The 23,474-nt window shown below is 42.5% G+C and overlaps 1 protein-coding gene across 1 annotated transcript; it reads left to right on the top strand.

Moving 5' to 3' along the window:
• The first annotated feature begins 8,660 nt into the window (after positions 1-8,660).
• Positions 8,661-23,474, top strand: LOC136767747 (calcium-activated chloride channel regulator 3A-1). The gene is made up of 14 exons (XM_066721713.1): positions 8,661-9,026; positions 9,359-9,502; positions 12,489-12,642; positions 12,804-12,912; positions 13,750-13,906; positions 14,637-14,864; positions 16,103-16,327; positions 19,479-19,656; positions 19,849-19,955; positions 20,379-20,600; positions 20,710-20,980; positions 21,897-22,061; positions 22,404-22,616; positions 22,837-23,474. Exons 1-14 carry the CDS (start codon positions 8,862-8,864, stop codon positions 23,199-23,201), a joined length of 2,703 nt encoding a protein of 900 aa, XP_066577810.1. The 5' UTR covers positions 8,661-8,861; the 3' UTR covers positions 23,202-23,474.

Here is a 23,474-nt window from a genome sequence, read left to right as displayed (position 1 = left end):
GCAGTACAATAGTGCTGTTCCAATAGGGGGCTGTAGTAACAGTGCAGTAGAATAGTGCTGTTCCAATAGGGGGCTGTAGTAACAGTGCAGTAGAATAGTGCTGTTCCAATAGGGGGCTGTAGTAACAGTGCAGTAGAATAGTGCTGTTCCAATAGGGGGCTGTAGTAACAGTGCAGTACAATAGTGCTGTTCCAATAGGGGGCTGTAGTAACAGTGTAGTAGAATAGTGCTGTTCCAATAGGGGGCTGTAGTAACAGTGCAGTAGAATAGTGCTGTTCCAATAGGGGTCTGTAGTAACACACCCCCACCCCCAGGAACAGTGAAGATTAAGTAAATACGAGAAAAATATTCTACATGTAACAAAAGTATGTAATCCTATCATTTTAGCATACTCGCGTACTCTTTCCAATTTCAAAGAGCAACACTAAAATGGAAACGCCCAAAGTCAGGCTACTTGTATTAGGTGTGTTGCATTACTTTGGGAAATGTATATTCAATGGCCTTTTTGTATGAAAAGTAAATGGCTGGAGAAAGATGTGGACAGGAGTTGTGCAAAGTGTAAACTGCGATAAGACATTTCTAATACAAGCAGCAGTCATTGAAAAGGGAAAAAATGAATTATTATATGCAGTTCCTGCCATGCCAGCACAAGGGTATATCATCTTTTGTATCATCTTCAAAGACAGCTAGTTCAAAGACATGGGTAGGTAGTGATGTAAAACACAACACGTTACCTTCCTTCTGTTACCATCATTGATGTTTTTGAGGTTCGCTGGGGTCTCAAAGAGTAGTTGTATAGGGCACTCATCAAGACCTTTGCTAATTTGACCTCTTGACCTTGAACTTGAGTTGAACTCAAGGGGGGGTTCAGACTGATTCTGTAGTAAAATAGCTCATTTTCCCTATGCTAGTGAAGCTCCAAAAGAGCTCTATTTAAGCCCTCCCGATTATTTAGTAAAATACATATTTTTACCTACACTAGTGAAGCCCCAAAATAGTTATATTTATGCCCTCCAGTCTTTAGTAACATAGATATTGTTACCTAAGCAAGAGCCGCGAGGCTGTCTTTAATATAGAAGAATTATAGAATATATATGTTATATAAGAAGCATAGACAATATATGTAGAAACTGGGAAATTTCAATACATCTCAATAAAATCAGCATTTGTAATAATATTAGTAACAAAACATCAACTTATTTAAAATAAATATGTAATATAATCCATTCATGCATTAAGATTAAGTAAATACATTTAATACAATCTAAGCACAAACCTATGTGTGTGTGTGTGTGTGTGTGTATATATTTATATAATTTACACATTAGAATAGCTTGACAATATCAAGTTTGAACATCCTTCAGTACATTTAAGTAGTATCATTCTTACAGAGGGGTGTGTGTGTGTGTGTGTTTACATATATACCGAGTGCAAGCTGGAGATCAAGGCCCCAGGTTTCTTTTCTTTTTCTTTTTCAGATCCTAATAAGATTCAGCCCGTCCTCCACTTTGCACAGATTTGTACTAGATTGCAACTGTTACGTACAGAGCTAAAGAATGATAATTCAGGCTAAATGGTGTTAACTTTAGAAAATCCTGAATATGCACAAAAGTAAAAGAAATGTAAAACAGAAAATGTAATTGGAACTTTCAGTAATCAACATAATATCAGTAAATACCACTCCTACCCAAGACCTATATTTTCCTGTATTGTAGAATATATCAAACGTGTTATTTAAAGAAAAGGTAAATGTAAAGCTTGAATAAATATATAAGTATAATGTTTTAAATGTATGTGTGTGTGTGTGTGTGTGTGTGTGTGTGTGTGTGTGTGTGTGTGTGTTTTCTCTATTTCTAGCCCATCTCTCTTTTTCTGCACCTGATTGTTTTGTGTTAACCCTATCTCACTACAGACCTGCTGGATTCACTCATGATCCGGTGTGACTCTAGTGTGACTGTGTCTCCCTGCGCTTGTCTCTCGCTGTCGTCTCTAAGGTTGCCGCTCCCTCTGGCCTCTGTCTGTATTGTGTTGATGTGCTGCTGGGTCGGTCTCACTCCCTGAGATGCTGAGCCTGGAGATTATTGTTCTAGAAAAAGTATAAATCTACAGTTTTAATAGACACATACTTAATGAATGATACATATTTAATATGTCTAAAGTTACTTTAGTATTTTTTAATTCATTTTTTTTCTTAACATCATGGGGTGCATTCTTTATTTCTGTAAGAAAGTTACTACTATAAGGCTTTTGTTTGGCCGTGGAGAGTTATCTAACTAGCAAAGAGCTGTGCTCAGTTAAATGTCGGTTATATACTGTTACGGTTATGTACTTCTTAAGTTAAATAAGTGTGGTTTAGTTTCATTTACTTACTATCGTTATTAAATTGTGTTTTCATTCTTTATGTCTGTACATAAGTTACTAGTTAGTTGTACTGAAGTCTGTTCAAATGTCTTACTGTCAATACAACCAAGATCATTAAGGTCTTCAGACTGCACCCCCGAGCTATTGTAATGTGCAAATTATATAAATATACATACACACATAGATTTTTACTTAAATCATATTGTGTATTTACTTAATCTTATTGCATAAATGGCTTACATTAGATATTTATTGAAAATAATTTGATGTTTTGTTACTAATATTACTACAAATGCTGCTTTTATTGAGTTGTATTGAAATTTCACAGTTTCTACATATATATTCTATAATTCTTCTAAGGATTTCTTAAGTTAACTTAGTAACGTTGCATTTCATTTACATCACCGGGTGTTTTGAATACACACACACACACACACTCACTCACACACACACACACACACACACACACACACACTCACTCACACACACACACACACACACACACACACACACACACACACACATACATTTAAAACATTATACTTATATATTTATTCAAGCTTTACATTTACCTTTTCTTTAAATAACACGTTTGATATATTCTACAATACAGGAAAATATAGGTCTTGGGTAGGAGTGGTATTTACTGATATTATGTTGATTACTGAAAGTTCCAATTACATTTTCTGTTTTACATTTCTTTTACTTTTGTGCATATTCAGGATTTTCTAAAGTTAACACCATTTAGCCTGAATTATCATTCTTTAGCTCTGTACGTAACAGTTGCAATCTAGTACAAATCTGTGCAAAGTGGAGGACGGGCTGAATCTTATTAGGATCTGAAAAAGAAAAAGAAAAGAAACCTGGGGCCTTGATCTCCAGCTTGCACTCGGTATATATGTAAACACACACACACACACACACCCCTCTGTAAGAATGATACTACTTAAATGTACTGAAGGATGTTCAAACTTGATATTGTCAAGCTATTCTAATGTGTAAATTATATAAATATATACACACACACACACACACACACACACACACACATAGGTTTGTGCTTAGATTGTATTAAATGTATTTACTTAATCTTAATGCATGAATGGATTATATTACATATTTATTTAAAATCATTTGATGTTTTGTTACTAATATTATTACAAATGCTGATTTTATTGAGTTGTATTGAAATTTCCCAGTTTCTACATATATAGTCTATGCTTCTTATATAACATATATATTCTATAATTCTTCTATATTAAAGACAGCCTCGCGGCTCTTGCTTAGGTAACAATATCTATGTTACTAAAGACTGGAGGGCATAAATATAACTATTTTAGGGCTTCACTAGTGTAGGTAAAAATATGTATTTTACTAAATAATCGGGAGGGCTTAAATAGAGCTCTTTTGGAGCTTCACTAGCATAGGGAAAATGAGCTATTTTACTACAGAATCAGTCTGGCTTAAATACAAATCTTTTGGAGGGATTGAAAAACAGTTGAAGACCCCCCACCCTGTACATTCCTTCGGTGCCCTGTCAAATCCCCCTTAACCCCCCTTAATGATTGCCCTATATAACTACTTCAAAGTAATTGATTCTCACTATTCCTACAAATCATGATCACAATCAGTATAGAAAAATATAGTGAGTGAGTCATGGAAATGTATTTCTATGTTCTGGAATAGTTTTGGAAAACTCCTGGAATTGATTTGTTCTAAATGTGTATGAACCCTGTTACTGGTGTTTTGGGATGCGTTTGCTTTTTCTTTTCAACTGTGGAGAGCACTCAAGAGATTGCATTACAGCCTTGCAGCTGATTGGATGCTGTTGTGGGTGTTCCCTTTTTGGAGGGAATTTCCACCGATGCATTTCCTTGTAGCAGATGTTGAGTTTAATATGACAGCCAAGTAAAGATTCCATCCATCCAGGGGCGCAACTGCACATTTGCTGTGGGTTATGCAAGATCAATGTTGGCGTCCCCAAATCCCACCCACCCCCTCCCCACACCCCCACCGTCAGGAACAGTGAAGATGAAGTAAATGCGAGAAAAATATTCTACATGTAACGAAAGTATGTAATCCTATCATTTTAGCATACTCTGTTTTTTCCACACAATTGTATTAGTGCCTGTAAATTAAAAGTAATATAGTAATATAGTAAATATAGTATAGTATAGTATAAATATAGTAAAGTAAATATAATATTTAAGCAATATTACCAGGCCCTAACACACACACACACACACACACACACACACGTTGGTATTTGTGGTTTATGAGTACTCTCCATAATATATTCTGTACCGTACATTACAAATTATACAGTAGCAAGAAAAAGTATGTGAACCCTTTGGAATTAGTTGGTTTCCTGCATTAATTTGTCATAAAATATAATCTGATCATCAAAGTCACAATATAGACAAACACAATGTGCTTCAGCTAACAACACACAAACAATTATAATCTTTCATGCCTTTATTGAACACATCCCATTAAACATTCACAGTGCTGTGGAAACAGTAAGTGAACTTTGTAAGTAACAAGACTACCTTGTTGTTGTTACCTGGATGATGCACAACTGTTTTTTAGTTTTGTGGAAGTTGTTCATGAATCCTCGTTTATCCTGAACAGTTAAACTGCCCACTATTCTTCAGAAAAATCCTCCAGGTCCTGCACATTCTTTGGTTTTCCAGCATCTTCTGCATATTTGACCCCTTTCCAACACTGACTGTATGATTTTCAAATTCATCTTTTCACACTGGGGAAAACCGATGGACTCATAGACAACTATTACAAAGGGTGAAAACATTCACTGATGCTCAAGAAGGCAGCATGAGGCATCAAGGGCTGGGGGGTGTCAACTTTTCACTTTTTCCACAGATTATAATTGTTTGTGTGTTGTTATCTTAAGCACATTGTGTTTGTCTATACTTGTGATGAAATTAAATTAAATATTATCAACAATTAATGCAGAAAACCAATTCATTCCAAATGGTTCACATACTTTTTCTTGCCACTGTATATCCCCTAACGCTAACCCTCACAGAAAACTTTCTGCATTTTCACATTAAAAAATCCTTCATTTAGTATGTTTTTTTAAGCATTTTGTTTTATGAGGACGCTTAAGTGTTTGTTTATAGCATAATTATATGTGTATAATATAGAATAGACCTAGTGAATAGTCTTCATAAACTATATATACCTTAATACACAGACACAAAATACAAGAACAAAAAATCTGATACAACTTTACCATCTTTAGCCACTTTTTCAAGCTTTTCCAAAGCATCAAGAGCCCTCCAATCTGAAAGCGCAAGGCTTTAACAGAATCCTGTTTTGCCCCCAACCTGGTGTCACTCAGTGGCTTCAGTGTAATTTCAACCATTTTTTTCAGAATATCGCATCTCCTGACTGATGAGGGGAAGATTGTGTACAATCTCTGAAGAGTGCTGAAGAAAGTCAAACATTCTCTGTTAGAAGATGCTGCATCACATCAAAGCAGATTAAGGCTGTGGCTACAACAAGAATGAATAATGCCTCTGGGTTTTTCTCTACAAGGAAAGCTTGGACACCTTTCTGAATCCCTCTCATATTGGAACCATTGTCATAGCTCTGTCCACGACAATTAATTAACTCCAATCCTAAATTCTTCTCCATCACTTCAATCAGTGTCTCTGCTAGGCCTTGACCAGTTGTGTCCTTCACAGCAGTGAAGCCAACAAATGATTCCTGTACACTTGCTTTTTTACTTTAGTCTGTGTGCACATTTCTTATTATAACAGGCCTGCTCCTGTTTTGAAGTGTCAGGAGTGCAGTCAAATTCAACGGCAAAATATTTTGCTGCTTTAAAGCATGTTCAGATTTTGCTGACAATGTATGTATATATAGACTGCAAAAACTCATTTTGGGTACACCACGACAGGTAAGATGTTATTTTTTTGGAAGATGTTTCTCTTAGATGCTCTGCCATTGTAACATCATAATGTGCTAGCAGCTCAATTAAGCCAAGGAAATCGCCATTTTTAGGGACACAAGCCATTTGTCACAAGCTTTGACTCCAAATAATTTACACGCAAAGCCATACACTTTATTCATTTTCATGGAATACACCAGTCTCGCTCAATTCTCTCCCCATTTGATAATAAGTGATAACAATAGGCTTTAGAAAAGTGCCTGTTACTCTTCTCAGATCTAGGACATGGCACATCAGAACATTTCAAAGGCCCTTCTCAGTCATTTTTTGCCTAAATGTGTCAATATTTTGATGGGGTGCAGGCCAGTCTGATGGGTCTTTCCTCTGCTACATCCTCTGTTGCATCTCTACATTCTCCTGCCGTCTCTATCTCCTCTCCTCTGATGTCATTCTGAAGATGTGGCTCTCCATCTTTCCATGCACTAGATTTGTGCAAGACTAACCAATATCTAAGCCTGCAGTTCCCCAATCTGTAATGCAGTTCATAGTTACCTGTGTGACGAGACCTGTTCTCTTCACCTGCTCCGGACTCATTTGCTTTCTTGAAAATAATTTTGAAAATAAATGTTGAAAATGCTAAACAAAAGCTAAAAAAAAATATTTCCTTTCATTATTTTTTAACAAATAAGCTTTTGATTATATATAACGTCTTATGAAGGATGATTTTGGCACAATAGCACCCCCCGTGCACCACATCCATCAATTTTCAAAAATACTTACCCTGATGAGTGTCATGGGAAATCTGGAGCAAATCTCAGCAGGCATAGGGTGCAAGGCAGGAATACACCCAGGCATTGATGGACACACAAATACATGACAATTTAAAGTAGCCAATGTACCTAACCTGCATGTCTTTAGACAGCAGGAGGAAACAAGAGTGCCCAGAGGAACCCAATGAAAACTCCACACACAGGCACCCTGAGCCAAGACTCAAACCTAGGCCCCCTTGAATTGTGAAGCAGCAGTGCTAACCACTGCACCACCGTGCCACCCAGTAAAGATTCCTGTCAAAACTTGACTTAGTCCAAAATACAAAATAATTTCCTGGCACAGCACCAGCAGGCAGAAGGTCTGGCTCTTTGAAAAAAATTAAAACCAAGCGACAGATTGTGACATGCGATCTTTGCACACCTTCTGCCTTAATCCCAGTTCTGTAAGGAAAAAACAACAACAGAAAAACTGCTCACATAGCACAGCCGCCCAGGCCACAAGCAGGGATGAATACAACTCACTCACGACTCACAAGGAGGACAAGGCTCCAGTCTCAGTGTACGACTTTGTCTGTGTGCCTTTAAAGGGTTTATCAAAGTTACACTTTTGGGGGCTTGGTTGGAGAAAAACACCAACCCTGCATCGTGTGAGTATTAATTACAACATTAATTACAAGTCATGAATCTGGACATGTTTAACATGATCTCACTGTGCATTGTGCCTCAGCTCAAGCTGCCTCCTCTCTGCTTTACGACACCTGAGCCCGAGTGAAACCCAGCCCTACCACACTAGACATGCCTTCCCCAGGGTCCAAAGCAGTAAAGCAAAGGACAGGCGAGCTGATCCCACAGGACACTGTAACTCTATGGCACAGCCACCGTAAGGGCTCATCCTACAGTGAAGAAGACAAGTCACTTCAGTCACTGTTTCAATGTAGCTTTGCTGTTCATGAAGTCTGACCTCAAACACAGTGTTAAAGTTTACACACTCTAAACGTAGCCCTAAAACTTAGCTGTCTACAGTTATACAGCCAGCCAGCCATGAATGCTTTCCCACAGAGATACTGTGCAGCCTGTTATTATTATTATTACCATTTAGTATTATTATTTATTTTGTATCCAGGGCGACAGTTTACACACTAAGCATTACAGAAGTGCAGTACAATACAATAAGCACGCATCCTAGTTCAAATAGGTAACAAGTGCAGACATAATTCAGTTAAGTCCCAGGTCTGTGCTAGATCAGGGGAGACAACAGAAGCAACAATACATAAGGAAACATCGTTACATAAAGTGCATAATAACTGAGTGCTGAACAGCTACAGTACATCATTTATCCATGTACATCTATGAAGGTAAAAGAGCAATTCAAATCTAGAAACTACCAAATCTATAATATACAACTGACTCTTAAGATATGATCGATTATTTTGCTTGTTATGCATTCAGCTCCAGAAGAATTATTAAATTGTGAGCAATCATTGAACCAGTTGAAAATCCGCCCCTGCTTTTCATTGCACTACTGCATATACAAACAAAAAACAGATCCAAGTTCCTTCATGCAGCAAGACTCTGAGGGGCTGACACAAGTAAGACTTACACAGGGCTGCCAAAAGTGAACAGTAAGAGTCACGCCTTATTTCCTGGAACTCATCTTACAATGAGGGAGGAGAGTTAAAGACTCAGGCAGGCAGCTGACGATTTAAAACCCTGAAGCAGTCAGTCAGTGTATCAGTGAGCATCTCAGTCTGTCAGTCAGTCAGTCAGTCAGTGTATCAGTCAGTTAGTGTGTCAGTGTGTCAGTGTGTTAGTCAGTGATGTCCAGGGCTGTGTTGCTGGGCCCCGCAGTGCTGCTCTGTGCACTGTGGGTGTCTGTGTGTCCCGGCTCTGCTGTGAAGCTGCTCCAGAACGGCTACAGGGACGTGGTGGTGGCCATCCACCCCCGAGTGCCCGAGGACCCCGCGCTGCTCCAGAGCATCCAGGTCAGACATCACCTGTCCTCTGTGTGTGTGTGTGTGTGCCTGTGGGCATTTTCTGTCCTGCATTGTGTGTCTCGTCTCTCTGGCTTTCTCCTGCTGTCTACCTCTTTCTGTCTGCATCTTGTCCTACTCTATGTGTTTATTACATAAGAAATCTGTTATCTCCTCTTTCTAACTCTCTGTGTTTGGATCATGTCCCACAATCTGTAAAACTCTACATATATATTTATTTAATTTCAAACGGTGTGTTTCGTCCCTGTAGTCTATGTACAGTGCCAGCAGCTTCAGTGACTGTGTGTGTCTGTATGTGTGTATCTGTGTTTATGTGCATCTAGGCGATGTTCACAGAGGCCTCGCAGTACCTGTTCACAGCCACCAGAAGACGGGCTTTCTTCAAGGACGTCAAGATCTTGGTGCCGATGAGCTGGAGAGAGAACAACACTGTATACCGCAGGCCGAGCAGAGAGAGATACACCAAGGTAACAGCACAATGACATTGGATGTGTTCACAATGTGTGTGCTGTACTGAACTGTATATATACACCTGGAGTACAGACACTGACTGAGCCCTGTACTGTATATATACACCTGGAGTACAGACACTGACTGAGCCCTGTACTGTACTGTATATATACACCTGGAGTACAGACACTGACTGAGCCCTGTACTGTATATAAACACCTGGAGTACAGACACTGACTGAGCCCTGTACTGTATATATACACCTGGAGTACAGACACTGACTGAGCCCTGTACTGTATATATACACCTGGAGTACAGACACTGACTGAGCCCTGTACTGTATATATACACCTGGAGTACAGACACTGACTGAGCCCTGTACTGTATATATACACCTGGAGTACAGACACTGACTGAGCCCTGTATTGTACTGTATATATACACCTGGAGTACAGACACTGACTGAACCCTGTACTGTACTGTATATATACACCTGGAGTACAGACACTGACTGAGCCCTGTACTGTATATATACACCTGGAGTACAGACACTGACTGAGCCCTGTACTGTATATATACACCTGGAGTACAGACACTGACTGAGCCCTGTACTGTATATATACACCTGGAGTACAGACACTGACTGAGCCCTGTACTGTACTGTATATATACACCTGGAGTACAGACACTGACTGAGCCCTGTACTGTATATATACACCTGGAGTACAGACACTGACTGAGCCCTGTACTGTATATATACACCTGCAGTACAGACACTGACTGAGCCCTGTACTGTATATATACACCTGGAGTACAGACACTGACTGAGCCCTGTACTGTATATATACACCTGGAGTACAGACACTGACTGAGCCCTGTACTGTACTGTATATATACACCTTGAGTACAGACACTGACTGAGCCCTGTACTGTATATATACACCTGGAGTACAGACACTGACTGAGCCCTGTACTGTATATATACACCTGGAGTACAGACACTGACTGAGCCCTGTACTGTATATATACACCTGGAGTACAGACACTGACTGAGCCCTGTACTGTACTGTATATATACACCTGGAGTACAGACACTGACTGAGCCCTGTACTGTATATATACACCTGGAGTACAGACACTGACTGAGCCCTGTACTGTATATATACACCTGGAGTACAGACACTGACTGAGCCCTGTACTGTACTGTATATATACACCTGGAGTACAGACACTGACTGAGCCCTGTACTGTATATATACACCTGGAGTACAGACACTGACTGAGCCCTGTACTGTATATATACACCTGGAGTACAGACACTGACTGAGCCCTGTACTGTATATATACACCTGGAGTACAGACACTGACTGAGCCCTGTACTGTACTGTATATATACACCTGGAGTACAGACACTGACTGAGCCCTGTACTGTACTGTATATATACACCTGGAGTACAGACACTGACTGAGCCCTGTACTGTACTGTATATATACACCTGGAGTACAGACACTGACTGAGCCCTGTACTGTATATATACACCTGGAGTACAGACACTGACTGAGCCCTGTACTGTATATATACACCTGGAGTACAGACACTGACTGAGCCCTGTACTGTACTGTATATATACACCTGGAGTACAGACACTGACTGAGCCCTGTACTGTATATATACACCTGGAGTACAGACACTGACTGAGCCCTGTACTGTATATATACACCTGCAGTACAGACACTGACTGAGCCCTGTACTGTATATATACACCTGGAGTACAGACACTGACTGAGCCCTGTACTGTATATATACACCTGGAGTACAGACACTGACTGAGCCCTGTACTGTACTGTATATATACACCTGGAGTACAGACACTGACTGAGCCCTGTACTGTACTGTATATATACACCTGGAGTACAGACACTGACTGAGCCCTGTACTGTATATATACACCTGGAGTACAGACACTGACTGAGCCCTGTACTGTATATATACACCTGGAGTACAGACACTGACTGAGCCCTGTACTGTATATATACACCTGGAGTACAGACACTGACTGAGCCCTGTACTGTATATATACACCTGGAGTACAGACACTGACTGAGCCCTGTACTGTATATATACACCTGGAGTACAGACACTGACTGAGCCCTGTACTGTACTGTATATATACACCTGGAGTACAGACACTGACTGAGCCCTGTACTGTATATATACACCTGGAGTACAGACACTGACTGAGCCCTGTACTGTATATATACACCTGTAGTACAGACACTGACTGAGCCCTGTACTGTACTGTATATATACACCTGGAGTACAAACACTGACTGAGCCCTGTACTGTATATATACACCTGGAGTACAGACACTGACTGAGCCCTGTACTGTATATATACACCTGGAGTACAGACACTGACTGAGCCCTGTACTGTATATATACACCTGGAGTACAGACACTGACTGAGCCCTGTACTGTATATATACACCTGGAGTACAGACACTGACTGAGCCCTGTACTGTATATATACACCTGGAGTACAGACACTGACTGAGCCCTGTACTGTACTGTATATATACACCTGGAGTACAGACACTGACTGAGCCCTGTACTGTATATATACACCTGGAGTACAGACACTGACTGAGCCCTGTACTATATATATATACCTGGAGTACAGACACTGACTGAGCCCTGTACTGTACTGTATATATACACCTGGAGTACAGACACTGACTGAGCCCTGTACTGTACTGTATATATACACCTGGAGTACAGACACTGACTGAGCCCTGTACTGTATATATACACCTGGAGTACAGACACTGACTGAGCCCTGTACTGTACTGTATATATACACCTGGAGTACAGACACTGACTGAGCCCTGTACTGTATATATACACCTGGAGTACAGACACTGTACTGTATAAACAGACCCACAGGAGTACAGACCCTCATGGGAGCTGCTGCACTGTCTATATAATGGTGTTTCCTCTCACAGGCCAGTGTCCGGGTGTCTGACCCTTTCTGTGAAAACGCCATCACTCCCCCCTTCACCTCCACTCTGGGGCACTGTGGCCAGCAGGGCCAGTACATCCACTTCACCCCCCGATTTCTGATGGACAACTCAGCCACTGATATCTTCGGACCTCGAGGTGAGATGAGACTGGACTGGACTTGACAGGCCTGACACACTGATCCTCCCCCTCCCTCTTACTGTCTTCATCTATCTCCCTCCCTCTCTCTCTCTCTAATGCTCAGTACAGTATTAATGGTTTGTAGTGTCATTCTCTCTCTCTCTCTCTTCTCTCTCTAGGTCGTGTGTTGGTGCGCCTCTGGGCGACTCTGCGCTGGGGGGTGTTCAGTGAGTCTGACGCCAAGACTCCCTTCTACAGATCAGGCACCGGCACCATAGAGGCCACCAGGTATCTGACATCACTTCCATCCCCCACACACCCCCTGCACCCACCCATCTCTCTCTCTCTCTGATATCTTAATCTGAAAATATTCACAATGTAACATAATTAAGTAATTGATTAAATAATCAATTTAAATCTGCTCTATTAACAGCAGCAGGGTTGGGGGGTTAATTAACCTGCTCTGGACTGAGGGTAATGGTTAGGCTGTAGTTACTCTCTCTCACTATAAATATACTGTAGTTTTTGCAGGTTCTGGTGATAATTGTGAGAAATAGACATCAGTTACAGTTCTTGAATGTCTGGTTTATTGACTACAGCACAGACTTGTTTCAGCAGCTCCTACACATTACACACATCCACAGCAGCAGACCCTACATCAAACCCAGAGAAAGACCCTTTCATTGAACTCCCCAGCAACAACAAACAAACCCCTTTCACAGGCTGGACACCCTGTATCTAAGCCGTCAGCGAGGCTCTCCCGCCCCTGGTGCCCAGCCAACCAATCACGAGCAGGGACCACCAGTTAGTGCTGCTTCATGCTTCAGACAGGGCGACCTCACTTACACTGACATATACAGGATTTGGTCCCAGAACATTCTCGAACCAACACACAAACACTTATGTACAGATAATGTGCAGATTCCCTCACAGAACACCCCGTGTTACAATACCATTGCATCGAACCAGTCAGTCTTAAACTTCTCTCTCTTTTCCATTTTCTCCCTAATCTCACTCCCCCCTCCTCCTCTCACTTTCCCTCTGTTCCTCTGTTTCCTTCTGCCTCTATGTGTGTGTGTGTGTCTGTCTGTCTGTCCCTCCCTTTCCTCTGGCTCTGGCTCCCAGGTGTTCCAGTTCAATCTCTGGTTCCCATCTGAAGAGTGACAGCTCAGCGTGTGAGATGGACCCTCAGACAGGCCTGCCCACTGGGGACTGCACCTTCCGGCCGAGTAGCACCCAGAACACCACAGGGTCCATCATGTACCAGCCCTTCATCCCACAGGTGAGAGAGTGCGTCACCCTGGCAGAGAGTGTGGGGCGCCTGCCAGACTCTGTGCTGGCCACTAGGGCTGGGGTTCCCCATGCTGGGAGTCACAATTTCTGGGTGATTTTTGTTCATAATGTTGTTTTCATTTGTTATTTTTGTAGATATAAAATTGTATTGTTTTCTCATTTCTTAGCAGACACCCTTAGCCATATATTTCAAACTGAAAGTATAAAGAGCATTTATGTGTATTGTGATGCTGTATTTATCATGAAAGAATCTTGTTTGTCTTTTGGGATCAGAGAAAAATTGACAGTGTTTAAGGGGGGGTGGCTGAGCCTTTCCCATGTGCCAACAGCAGTGTGTGCACCTGTCCACTTGTACAGTGCAAATATTCTAGAGTTGTTTTGTTTGTTTATTTTTTAAATTGGGTAATAGAATAGTTTATATATTTATAACTTATATGTTAATATGTTAATAACTTAAATGTTAATATCTTAATCTGAAAATATTAAAGAATTGAATTCACAAAGTAAAATATTTAGCATATTAAATAGGACAAAATAACTGATTAAATAATTCATGTAAAACTGCTCTGTTGTTGGAGTGAGGTATTGGAAACGCTACACACAACGCAGCCACTCCCTCCTCAACTCCACAACAACTCCTCCCCCTCTCTTCCACACCTCCCCTTTCTCCCCCTCTGCACCACCTCCCCCCATTCCCAACCCCTCTCTCTCTCTCTCAGATCACAGAGTTCTGTGACAGCCGTTCCCACAATCCCGAGGCGCCCAACACCCACAACCGGCTGTGTGATCGCAGGAGCGTGTGGGACGTGATCAGCAGCACCCCTGACTTCCTGAATGGCAACAACCCCCCCAATGACAGTGCACCCCCGCCACCCTCCTTCACCCTGCTGAGAGCCCAGCGCAGGGTGGTGTGTCTGGTGCTGGACACCTCAGGCAGCATGAGACATGTGAGTGACAGGGAGCACTGAGTGTGTCAGTCAGTCAGTGTGTCAGTCAGTCAGTGTGTCAGTCCGTGTCTCAGTCAGTCAGTGTGTCAGTCAGTCAGTGTGTCAGTCCGTGTCTCAGTCAGTCCGTGTCTCAGTCAGTCAGTGTGTCAGTCAGTCAGTGTGTCAGTCAGTCAGTCAGTGTTTGGGTGCAACAGTCACCACTGGCAGTATAAAACTACAACTTCAAGTATTAAACATTTGCAGGTGCTCTTTACTGCACTTCATATTTAACATTATCCCTAAACATCCAGTAGAGTACAGCACCAACCGAGGCACACAATAAACACATGACACAATATAAACACTTATGATCAGTTCAGTCGATTATATATCGATTATAAATGGGGCTATATTGTAATAAAAGTCAACAATTCTTCATAAAAGTGAAGATCAGGAAAACACGCTGATAGAACAAACTGATATCCCAGTGAATATCTAATACAAAAACTGTTTATATTTACAGAGCATTGTGTGTGTTTGATTACAATTTCCCACTTGTTCCCTCTTTGTCTGAAATATTTGGAAATAAAGTCTTTTGTAACTGTAAGTAAGCTGCTTTAATCCACACTAAGATATCAAATAATCAAATCAAATATCAAATAACCATGAGTATATGACCGAAGGTGTTCAATAAATCACCAGCAATTTGGAAAATAACAAAAAAAGTGTTTTTTTAAATTCTATTGATAGATGCTAATGTTTTCAGATGAGATGTGGTGATTCTCGGTCCCAAAAGATTAACTCTTGTAAACTGTAATTAGATAATAACCCTTATAATAATATTCCATCTGCTGACAAAATGAAGTATAAGTGTGAAATGTAAATTCACTTCATTTACAAACTCACTGGCCCTCTCCTCTTTGCTCAATGAACTTGCTGTGGCCATTTTTCTGGAAATGCGCCTCACAGGCAGAAAACACAGTCAAGTGTGTGGAGACTGCACACGTTCTGTGTTGGTCATACGTGAGATTGCAATGAGGCAAAATTGTAAAGTAACTCACTCTGGTTTTTTAATGTGGTAGGTGCCACTACATTGTATAAATACATAATTACAACACTACTAATAGCTACAATTTAGTCTGAACAGTCACACAGTCAATGTATCAGTAAGTCAGTGTATTTTGTTTTGTGGCTGAAACTCTCTGAAAATGCTCAGGCTATAGTGGGCAGCACCTTCAGCAAACTCTCTCCCTCCCCAGGCCGACAGGATCAACACGCTGAGGCAGGCTGCCCAGCTGTTCCTGCTGCAGATCTTAGAGCAGGGATCACTGGTGGGTATTGTGGAGTTCAACAGTAAGTCCGTCATCCTGAAGAACCTCACCGAGATCGACAGCATGAGCACACGCAAAGAGCTGGTCAACGCTCTGCCCAGTAAGCCCAAAGGGGAAACTGACATCTGTGGAGGCCTCAGGAGGGGCTTTGAGGTGAGTGGGTTACCCTTTGGGGCTCTGTGCCACACTGAGGGGAAGGTATGGAAAGCCCAGGTTCGAACCCAAGTGTTTAACACAGAGCAATTGGAGCTCTGAATCCAAAATTCATTCAAAGCCATTAGTAGTATAGATGTCAGCATCACTTACTATTTTAACAGCCGGAAGTCCCGCCCTCTCTACCTACGTACCATAGACCGGAAGGCCCACCTCACCTTCCGGTTACCCCCCACCTTTCAACCGGAACTTCTCTCTCCTTCCCAGCACCCCCCTGGGTTACCCTTTGACCCTCCCTTGTCAGCCATCTTGGATGATATTGGCCATTTTGGATGTCAGCCATCTTGGCTGATATCGGCCAGTTGTAAGGTTATAGGTCATCTGGTAAGATGGTAGCCATTTTGTTAGGGTGACATCCATCATGGTGAGGGTCCAAGGGTACCTCACCCTGCTGGTGTGGAGGTGTAATATTTAATAGCATAAACTTTTCTAAGGTTATATTGTTTTATGATACTGTTTTAGTAAAATAAAAAATAAGAAAAGTTTTAAATACACACACATATATTTTAGGTTATAATGTTTTATGATACTGTTTAAGTAAATAAAAAGAGAATAAGAAAAGTTATATATATTAGGTTATATTGTTTTATGATACTGTTTTAGTAAATAAAAAGAGAATAAGAAAATTAAAGTTTTATATATTTTAGGTAATAATGTTTTATGATACTGTTTAAGTAAATAAAAAGAAAATAAGAAAAGTTTTAAATATATATATATATATATATATATATATATAAAACTTTTATTTTTCTTATTTTTTAATTTACTAAAACAGTATCATAAAACAGTATAAACTAATATATATATATATATATATATATATATATATATATATATATATATATATATACAGTGAGGGAAAAAAGTATTTGATCCCCTGCTGATTTTGTACGTCTGCCCACTGACAAAGAAATGATCAGTCTATAATTTTAATGGTAGGTGTATTTTAACAGTGAGAGACAGAATAACAACAAAAAAATCCAGAAAAACACATTTCAAAAAAGTTATAAATTGATGTGCATGTTAATGAGGGAAATAAGTATTTGATCCCCTATCAATCAGCAAGATTTCTGGCTCCCAGGTGTCTTTTATACAGGTAACGAGCTGAGATTAGGAGCACTCTCTTAAAGGGAGAGCTCCTAATCTCAGCTCGTTACCTGTATAAAAGACACCTGTCCACAGAAGCAATCAATCAATCAGATTCCAAACTCTCCACCATGGCCAAGACCAAAGAGCTGTCCAAGGATGTCAGGGACAAGATTGTAGACCTACACAAGGCTGGAATGGGCTACAAGACCATCGCCAAGCAGCTTGGTGAGAAGGTGACAACAGTTGGTGCGATTATTCGCAAATGGAAGAAACATAAAATAACTGTCAGTCTCCCTCGGTCTGGGGCTCCATGCAAGATCTCACCTCGTGGAGTTTCAATGATCATGAGAACGGTGAGGAATCAGCCCAGAACTACACGGGAGGATCTTGTTAATGATCTCAAGGCAGCTGGGACCATAGTCACCAAGAAAACAATTGGTAACACACTACGCTGTGAAGGACTGAAATCCTGCAGCGCCCGCAAGGTCCCCCTGCTCAAGAAAGCACATGTACAGGCCCGTCTGAAGTTTGCCAATGAACATCTGAATGATTCAGAGGAGAACTGGGTGAAAGTGTTGTGGTCAGATGAGACCAAAATCGAGCTCTTTGGCATCAACTCAACTCGCCGTGTTTGGAGGAGGAGAAATGACCCCAAGAACACCATCCCCACCGTCAAACATGGAGGTGGAAACATTATGCTTTGGGGGGGTGTACCGTCAAATCTTGGGTGAGAACCTCCTTCCCTCAGCCAGGGCATTGAAAATGGGTCGTGGATGGGTATTCCAGCATGACAATGACCCAAAACACACAGCCAAGGCAACAAAGGAGTGGCTCAAGAAGAAGCACATTAAGGTCCTGGAGTGGCCTAGCCAGTCTCCAGACCTTAATCCCATAGAAAATCTGTGGATGGAGCTGAAGGTTCGAGTTGCCAAACGTCAGCCTCGAAACCTTAATGACTTGGAGAGGATCTGCAAAGAGGACTGGGACAAAATCCCTCCTGAGATGTGTGCAAACCTGGTGGCCAACTACAAGAAACGTCTGACCTCTGTGATTGCCAACAAGGGTTTTGCCACCAAGTACTAAGTCGAAGGGGTCAAATACTTATTTCCCTCATTAACATGCAAATCAATGTATAACTTTCTTGAAATGCGTTTTTCTGGATTTTTTTGTTGTTATTCTGTCTCTCACTGTTAAAATACACCTACCATTAAAATTATAGACTGATCAAAATCAGCAGGGGATCAAATACATTTTTCCCTGACTGTATACTATTAGGAGTCTTATCCTCTTGCAAGATATATAATATTATTATTATTCCATTAGTCCAAACACTTACTCCTCATACAGTTCTTGTTACACATACCAAACTTCGTACAGTTGTTCACCCTGATACCAAGTGTTGCACTTTTTGTATGGATTGATCGAAAACACCCAAAATCCCCTTGACAACAATAGTGGCACACATCAAATTGCATTCTTGTGCAAAGTCGATAGCCAGTCAGCATTGAGCCATACGTTTGATATCCAATCAACACACTCTGTCTCCCTGTCGGTGGTGCTGATTCTCTCTGCATTGCTGTTCAACACTGTGGACTCTCACTGCAATCCTAATACAGCATATTTGTTTTCAGTTACAAAGCATAATTATACTATTTCTTATACTCCTACTACTGATAATACTAATATTAAATTAGTACATACATAAGTGAACAAAAGAAATGTAAAAAAAGTTGCCTACAGAGACAACTATAGGATAACAAATGAGTTACAGTTCAGAAGAACAGTTTGAAATTAACACAGGGCCCCTCTCATCAGTCACTGGATATCCTCAATACATACAAATGTGACTAATAATGCGCAACAGCTGACTAACAATACCATTAACCAATTGGACAAAAGAAAAAGCAGAAGGCACATTGGCTCTACAGACCCTGGGTGACAGCTCTGTCTCAGTGGAGCCCCCTGGTGGAGACGGCACCAACACCCACTGTCCCTGCCACAGGTCCTGAGGGGGGACGACAAACAGGTGGCCGGAGACGAGATCATCCTGCTGACAGACGGGGAGGACAGGGATGTATGTTGCTGTGTGGACGAGGTGGCACAAAGTGGGGCCATTGTCCACACCATCGCCCTGGGGTGCAGCGCTGACCCTGGACTGGAACAGTTCTCCCAAAGGACAGGTACAGTACAGTACAGCAGGGTCTGCAGTCAGTAGAACAGTCCTGTGTCTCAAGGGAATTCCCAATTGAACAACTGCATGACTGTGTGTGTCTGCTCATACATACACCCTTCTGTGTTACTGATGCTGTGTCTCAGTGTGTTCAGTGCTGTGTTCAGTTTCTGTGTGTTCAGTGCTGTGTGTTGCTGTGCAGGAGGGAAGTGTTTCTCCGCCACTGACGAACTGGAGTCCCCCTGGCTGATGGATGTGTTCAGTGGCATCTCCTCTGGATCAGGAGACGACATCACCACCCCCACCCAGGTACATTGAATGCAGCATTAGTGCCCTCTAGTGTTGTAATTAAGCAACTGCACTGGCTCAAAACCTGTCACAATCACAATTCCTGCATCTGTCATCACAGTTCTCCACACAGTTGTCACAAACATCATACCTGTTATTGTACGAACCCATATGAACAGGTATGGTGTCTATTGTAGTGATCAGTGAGCAGAGACAGACATCAGGGGATTGTGTGTTAATCAACTGGTCAAATCTGAAGGGTCACAGAAACAGGACTGTAATTGATTCATTACATTAATTACTAGGTCAAGTATATCAGCTAAAGGAGATCACAGAGTTTCTCTCTCTCTTTCCCTCTATCTCTTTTCTCCATAGTCCAGTAAGTTTCTCAATAGACAGTAAGGGTTCACAGTGTCTCTCTCTCTCCCTCTCTCTGTCCCCCAGTTGCACAGCACAGGCAAAACGATTGCCCCAGGCACCCAGTTCAGTGGCTCAGTGAGTGTGGACTCCACTGTGGGGAACAACACAGTGTTCATCTTCACCTGGCAGCTGGCCCAGCCACAGGTCAGCGTGAGGAGCCCCCGGGGGAACGTCTACAACAACAGCCATCTGGACACTGACCCTGCCGTGAGGACCGCCTGCCTCACACTGCCTGGAGTTGCCGAGGTATTGGACTGAGCTGGAGCCTCACTGAGAGACCAGCACACTGCGCCTGTCTGGGTTTTAGACTGTGTGTCTAGATTCAGTAACAGACAGTGTGTTGTGTGTCTCTCAGTCAGGCACCTGGAGCTTCACACTGTTGAACAGCCACCACACTACCCAGAACTTCACACTCACAGTGATATCAAAGGCTGTCAATGAGTGCATCCCTCCGGTCATCGTCACTGCAATCATAGAGAAGACACAGGTGACCTACCCTGAACCAATCATCATCACCGGCATGGTCTCCCAGGGCAACCGTCTCATCACCCAGGCCAACGTCACAGTGATCGTGGACCTCGACAACGGCAAATTACTGAGGCTGCCTGCCCTCGACGATGGCGCAGGTGAGTTCCTGTGTTAAGGGGCTGCCAGGCACCAGTTTACCTATTCTGATTGGAAGGTCTGTCAGCCAATCAAGTGGATCTAGGTCTCCTCCAGATCTATTTCAGAATTTCAGAAGTGGGACTGCTGGGGACATACTGGTCAAACTGAGCCACAGGAGCACCAGAGGTGATGCACACCCTCAGATCAAACTTTGACTGAAATCTTGTCCCTCGTCATCGAAAGTCATGTTCGGTCATGTTAAGAAACATAATGTGTCCATTAGAAACATGCTTGCCCCACACTTTCACATTTTGAAAAAAGCTGTAATTATGTCATTGTGCTCAAAGATATTTCCACCAAGTCCATTGGAACTGGAAGATAACGTTGATAATGTTGAGTTGATTATCTGTGAAAAGAGTTCCCCACTTTCTGAGGTAGCTCTGCAGTCCTGTCCGGCTGTGGCAAAAGAGGGTATACAGCCCGTGTGCAGTGCACTTGTGACGGGGGGTGGGCCAAGTGGGTCTCAGTACACAGAGGCATTTCAGCAGCTTCACCATCAGGCTTTCAGGTGCCTCCTAGTGGGAAGGAGATGTCCCATAATCTCCTTGGGAACTGTTCTCATCTATCATATTACCACAACCGAACATTTGATTTTTTAATTAGTAGAACTGCGTGGTGAGGAGCACCCAGAGGAGGACCGACCTGCGCACGCTACGCATAGAGACATATATACACACCTATTAATGACCAATAGGAAACAGGCAAATGTATATAAATGAAAGTATAGAATGAAATACAAACAGATTTACACTGAATAGATAGAATAACAAATACATAGATACATCCTACAAAGCATGCCAATAAGCTGCAATATCTCTCTCTCTCTCTCTCTCTCTCTCTCTCTCTCTCTCTCTCTCTCTCTCTCTCCCCCTCCAGGTCCTGACACAACCCAGGATGATGGCTTCTACACCTGTCTCTTCTATGACTACCCACAGAACGGGCGCTACAGTGTGAAGCTGGAGGTGCTGGGAGAGGGGGGCAGGGTGCAGGTGGTGTCCCCAAAAGAGCAAATTTCTCATGCCAAACCTGACCACTGCAAGGGTAGGGACACTGATACTAATATTGATACTGATATTTATATCAATATTCATATTGATACTAATGCTCATATTGACATTGATATTGACTCTGATACTGACACACTGACACTGATACTCACACTGACAAGCACACTGAAAAACACTGCACACCAATGCTGATGCAATCACACCCGCGGATGCTCAAATGCACACGCAGCTACATGCTGGCCACACAGTCACACAATCATACTGCCCCCAATAGATCCCACCAGCACTATGGCTCACCTATTGCCAAGTGACCAATTGGGCCCATTAAGTGCCTCCGTCCATCTCTATGCCTCTCTGACGTCTTTGTACCCCACAGGGCGGGTGCGGCGCAGCATGGATTTCGATCAACAGAATCACAAAGGTCTGGTTGATTTTAGCAGCAGTGCGGTGGGGGGAACAGTGATGGTAACAAATGTGTCCCAGGACAACCTCCCCCCATCCAGAGTGACCGATCTGACCGCCTCACTGATTAATGATAGCATCCTCCTGCAGTGGACAGCACCCGGGGACGACTACAATGTGGGCACTGGTGAGAGAATGAGGGAGATAGAGAAATGGGGGGGGGGCATGGAGAAACAGAGGGAGAGAGCAAGACAGAGGCAGAGAGACAGAGAGACAGGCAAAGGGAGAGGAAAAGTTTTGAGCAGTAGATCATGCCAATGAGTCTATAACTGAAGGATGCTGTTCTCTCGCTCTCACTGTGGTTCCTCTCCTAATTAATCTGTTCCTCATTCCTTGACCCCCCACAGTCTCCAGCTATGATGTGCGTGTGAGCCCCACCCCCGACGCCCTGCGGAACAGCTTCTCCCAGGCCCACAGACTCTACACCTCCTCCCTGTACGTTGTCCCGGCCGGGCAGAAGCAGACCCTGCAGGTGCCCCTGACCGCGCTGCCCGCCACCAACCAGTCTGTGCTGTTCTTCGCCCTGCGCGCCTCCGACAATGCCAAGCTCACCTCCCCCACCTCCTCCATTACCAACAGCCTCGTCGTCACCTTTGCCAGGAAAGCACACAAAGCCACTGTCACAACCCCATCCTCAGCCTCTAGTAGGCCCGGCTCAGCTGTGCCACTCCTGCTGTCCCTGGGCTTTATTAGCAGTCTTTGCAATATCTAGGGTTATCCAGATTGTCCTTCCCCCTCCCCCACTCCACACAATGCAGTACAACACTAATATATTGGTCCAATTTGCAATCCTGCAGGTGGACACATGCTTAGAGAGCCACTGAGAGTTTGTCAGAATGAGGCCCAGGATGGTGAAGAAACCAGGTGTCACATGACAGCCTGGGCTCTTATGATGTCATTCTCCTGTGCTTCCATTCCAGTACACCTAGTCGCCCAATACAGTGGATGACACTGAAATAATAAAGTGGAAAATTATTCCTCTGAA

This window comes from Amia ocellicauda, chromosome 14, assembly GCF_036373705.1.
Source record: "Amia ocellicauda isolate fAmiCal2 chromosome 14, fAmiCal2.hap1, whole genome shotgun sequence".
NCBI classification, from domain to species: domain Eukaryota; kingdom Metazoa; phylum Chordata; class Actinopteri; order Amiiformes; family Amiidae; genus Amia; species Amia ocellicauda.
Note: the sequence above shows the minus strand (reverse complement) of the source record. Positions and strands in the feature narration are given on the sequence as shown.

Bases quoted from the DNA above. Each gene is read 5' to 3' on its own strand.
- LOC136767747 (XM_066721713.1), top strand. From the start codon at position 8,862: ATGTCCAGGGCTGTGTTGCTGGGCCCCGCAGTGCTGCTCTGTGCACTG. The intron at 16,328-19,478 runs GTGAGTGGGTTA...TCCCTGCCACAG, and splicing joins GCCTCAGGAGGGGCTTTGAG to GTCCTGAGGGGGGACGACAA. The intron at 20,601-20,709 runs GTATTGGACTGA...TGTGTCTCTCAG, and splicing joins CACTGCCTGGAGTTGCCGAG to TCAGGCACCTGGAGCTTCAC.